The sequence below is a fragment of the Arachis ipaensis genome, chromosome B1, assembly GCF_059453495.1.
Source record: "Arachis ipaensis isolate K30076 ecotype BB chromosome B1, ASM5945349v1, whole genome shotgun sequence".
In the NCBI taxonomy this organism is placed as follows: domain Eukaryota; kingdom Viridiplantae; phylum Streptophyta; class Magnoliopsida; order Fabales; family Fabaceae; genus Arachis; species Arachis ipaensis.
Genome location: NC_142436.1, coordinates 41,395,974 through 41,400,604, shown reverse-complemented (window position 1 = coordinate 41,400,604; position 4,631 = coordinate 41,395,974). Strand labels below are relative to the sequence as shown.

Here is a 4,631-nt window from a genome sequence, read left to right as displayed (position 1 = left end):
AATAAATTACACATAATATTAGATATATATATAAATAATTGATAATATCTAATAATTATTGTTACGGATTCGGCCCACGGATCCCGGACCCGAGATCGAACCCAAACCTGGCTTCCCGGGTCCGCCCCACCTCGCTCTTCTAGAAAGCCTAAAACCGGCCCTCTAGAACTCCCAACCGACTTTCGAATTCGAACGTCTTCCTTATCTTAGCCAAACAAGATAAGATAAGATAGCCACCATCACCTATAAATAAAGGACCCAAGTCCCTCCAGGTATTCATTCATTCCTCACACCTTATACCTCTTAGATCCATTCTGATTTGAGCGTCGGAGTGTCTTTGCAGTTACCTCTCCCCCGTCACTCCAGTCAAATAATCAGGCATCCGCCTCGACCCATAAATTCCCGATCCATCTCTCAACCCGTACCGGAGACCTCCAGTACATTGGCGCCGTCTGTGGGGAAACATTACGCCGGTTGAGTCGGAATGGCAGACGAATTTGAAGAACATTTCGTCAGCCATCAAGACGACTCCAGAACACAGAACCCTACCCCTGAACACCAAGAAGCCATACTCCACAGAAGGATTGGAAGCGTCGTCCATAAAAAAGAAGACGCTATCGTCGTTACAAAAACCCGGCATCCCAAGAATCTGGAAGAAAAGTCAGCCCAAATAATCCAGGAGCTCTGCCACCGAGTACAAGAACTCGAAGGCCGGATTGCCGCAAAAGAAAAACATATCACCGGAAACGAAAGTCACGCAACTTCTAGATCCAGATCTCGCCACGGCAGATCGCCAGAACAGCGACACGCCAAAAGGCATGATAGAAGCACCTCGCGCGGGCAAAGACGCGATAGATCACCAGAACGGCGACACAATAAAAGATACGACCACAGTATCTCCCGCAACCCCGCTCACACGGAAGATGACCGACGACACCGAGAAACCAAGCGCACGAGGAACGACCACACGATAATGGGAGCTACCCCCTTCACAGAAAGGATCTTAAAAGCAAAACTCCCCAAAGGTTTCGATAAACCCACCGATATGAAGTATGACGGAACCAAGGATCCCCAGGAACATCTAACGGCCTTCGAGGCCAGAATGAACCTAGAAGGAGCAGCTGACGCAGTCCGATGCAGAGCTTTCCCGGTAACCCTATCGGGGCCAGCAATCAAATGGTTCAACACCCTCCCAAACGGATCTATAACCAGCTTCCACGACATCTCGCGAAAGTTCATGGCCCAATTTACAACTAGAATCACTAAAGCCAAACACCCCATCAGTCTACTAGGGGTCACGCAGAAACAAGACGAATCCACAAGGAAATACCTTGACCGCTTCAATGATGAATGCCTAACGGTCGACGGACTCACGGATTCCGTCGCAAGCCTCTATCTAACCAACGGGCTCATGAACGAAGATTTTCGCAAACACCTTACCACCAAACCAGTATGGACCATGCACGAGATCCAGAACGTCGCCAGAGATTACATCAATGACAAGGAAGTCAGCTAGGTCGTCGCCGCCAATAAACAACAACACGGCAACGCCCAACACGGCAATTCGGCGTCCCGGCATAACCCACCACCCAGAGAAAATCAGAGGGACCACCTCAAGCCGACAAATGCAAACCGACCGCCCAGAATCGGCAAGTTCTCTAATTACACACCCCTAACAGCTCCAATTACCGAGATATACCACCAAATAGCGGACCGAGGTGTCATCCCAAAAGCCCGACAACTCAAAGAAAGAATGGGCGGCAGCAAAACCTTTTATTGCGACTACCACCGAGGTTACGGGCACAGGACACAAGACTGCTTTGACCTCAAGGACTCCCTCGAACAAGCCATAAGGGACGGCAAACTCCCAGAGTTTGCCAAAATCATCAGAAAACCAAAACGCGCGGAAAAAGACAGGTCGCCAGAAAGAGAAAGGCACAACCCGAGAATGCAAAAACAACCCCCCGAGAAAGTCCAGAAGACGACCCAACCATAATAGTAAACGTTATCACAGGCAAGGACGTGTCAGGCAAATCGAAAACAACACTGAAAAAGGACCTCAAAGTTCTGGCCGTCAGAGACTAAGCTACAACCACCACCACCGGCAAAACGATAACTTTTCTACCCGAGGACTGCCAGCACGACACCTCGGCTGAAGACGCACCTTTCGTCATCTCGGCAAGAATCGGAACAGGACTAGTCCGGAGAATACTGGTGGACACTGGCGCAGACTCCAACATCCTTTTCCGAGGAGCCTTCGACAAGCTTGGGCTCCGCAACGAAAATCTCCAAACACACCGCAACGGCGTCACGGGACTCGGGGACAACTTTCTCAAACCGGAAGGTTCCATCACCCTCCCCCTCACCATAGGAACAGGTAACCAAAGGATGACAATTCTATCTGAATTCGTGGTCCTAAAAGACTTCATCGCTTACAACATCATCCTCGGGAGAAAAACAATCAATGACTTCTCAGCCATCATCTTTACCAAATACCTCTTTATGAAATTCATAACGGAAGACGGCTCTATCGGGACTATCCACGGAGACCGGGAAGTCGCGGCAGAATGCGACAACACCAGCCTGGCTTTACGGAAAAATTCTCGCGACGCGGCTGGCATATTCCTAGCCGACCTGGACGCCCAACAAGACGGCTAACCTAGGCCAGAACCGGAAGCCGAAATAGAAAAACTACAAGTAGGGCAAACCAAAGACGAATACACCTTCATCAACAGGAACCTCCCATACGACCTCAAAGAAGACCTTTCCCAATTTTTGAAACAAAACAGAGACTTGTTCGCTTTCACGCCAGCCGACATGCCTGGGATAGACCCCAATCTAATGTCCCACTGGCTAGCCGTAGACCCCAAAGCCAAACTCGTGGCACAAAGGAGACGGAAAATGTCGTCAGACCGAGCGGCCGAGGTCAAATGACAAGTACAAGCCCTACTCAAGGCAAACTTCATCCGAGAACTGCCCTACACGACGTGGTTAACAAACGTCGTACTGGTAAAAAAGTCCAACGGGAAGTGGCGAATGTGCGTCGACTACACGGACCTCAACAAAGCCTGTCCAAAAGACACCTTTTCCCTGCCAAACATCGACGGACTGGTAGACGCTGCATCCGGACATCGGTACCTCAGCTTCATGGATGCATACTCCGGCTATAATCAAATACCCATGCATCGATCTGACGAGGAAAAAATAGCATTCATCACCCCTGATGGAACGTACTGCTACACAGTCATGCCCTTCGACTTGAAGAACGCCGGAGCCAGCTACCAACGGCTCGTTAACAAAATATTCCAGAACCTATCCGGAATAAAACTAGAAGTCTACATAGACGACATGCTCGCCAAGACCGACTCTGGCGAACAACTCATCAGCGACCTCAAGGTCATCATGGACACCCAACGAAAGCATCAAATGCGACTCAACCCGACAAAATGCACCTTCAGAATGGAGGCAGGGAAGTTTCTCGGCTTTATGATCACACACCGCGGAGTTGAAGCCAACCCAGAGAAATGTCACGCCGTCCTTGAGATGACAAGCCCAAAAAACATAAACGACATCCAAAATCTCACCGGCCGACTAACAGCGCTATCCCGCTTTCTCGGAGCATCGGCTCAAAAGGCAATCCCCTTCTTCAGACTGATGAAAAAAGGAGCCCCCTTCAAATGGGAAGCAGAATGCGAAGAAGCATTCCAACATTTCAAGAAAGTCCTAGCGGAACCACCAGTCCTTGCCAAACCCCAAACAGGGGAGACTCTCTACTTATACCTCTCCATAACGGAAGAAGCACTCGCGGCAGCACTCATTCGCAAAAATGAGAAGAAAGAACAAAAACTCATATACTTCATAAGCAAAGTCCTACAAGACACGGAAACTCGCTACTCAGGCCTGGAAAAGCTATCCTTCGCCCTCCTCACGGCCTCCCGACGTCTGCGGCAATATTTTCAGGCCCACCCCGTGACAGTTCGAACCGACCAAGCAGTTAAACAAGCACTACAAAAACCCGATCTAGCGGGCAGAATGCTAGCATGGTCCATCGAACTTCCCAGTTCGATATCAAGTTCGAACCCCGATACGCAATCAAAGCACATGCCATGACCGACTTCATCGCCGAGATGACGCCGGGAAACTCCACCCCCGAATCATGGAAACTACACGTTGACGGCTCATCGAACGTCACTTCTGGAGGTGCCGGAGTCATTCTCGAAAGTCAAAACAGAGTCGTGATCAAACAGTCAGTACGATACGAATTCCCAGTCTCAAATAACCAGACAGAATATGAGGTCCTCCTTGCAGGCTTAGCCCTAGCCAAGGAAGTCAGAGCAAAGGTCCTGGAAATAAATACGGATTCGCAAGTAGTTAGTTCCCAAATTAACGAAGACTACCAAACACGAGATCCCCTGCTACAACAATACCTTGTCGAGGTTAACAAACTAAAGGAAGAATTCAATCACGTAACCATACGGCACGTCCCCAGGGAACATAATGACAGGGCTGACCTTCTCTCTAAACTAGCCAGCACTAAACCAGGGCACGACAACAAATCGCTAATTCAGGAAGTCGTCAAATCATCGTCCATATCCACGACGGATAACGCCTATCTGACACTCTCCCACTGA

At 49.4% G+C, this 4,631-nt stretch overlaps 1 protein-coding gene and 1 pseudogene across 1 annotated transcript; both read left to right on the top strand.

The window, feature by feature from the left end:
* Positions 1-484: 484 nt before the first annotated feature.
* LOC148576327 (uncharacterized) lies at positions 485-1,996 on the top strand (annotated as a pseudogene).
* A 2,131-nt stretch (positions 1,997-4,127) lies between these two features.
* LOC107609420 (uncharacterized) lies at positions 4,128-4,631 on the top strand. Its single transcript, XM_016311400.2, has one exon. It carries the CDS (start codon positions 4,128-4,130, stop codon positions 4,629-4,631), a length of 504 nt encoding a protein of 167 aa, XP_016166886.2.

Excerpts from the sequence above, each read along its gene's own strand:
- LOC107609420 (XM_016311400.2), top strand. The coding sequence starts at position 4,128 with ATGACGCCGGGAAACTCCACCCCCGAATCATGGAAACTACACGTTGAC.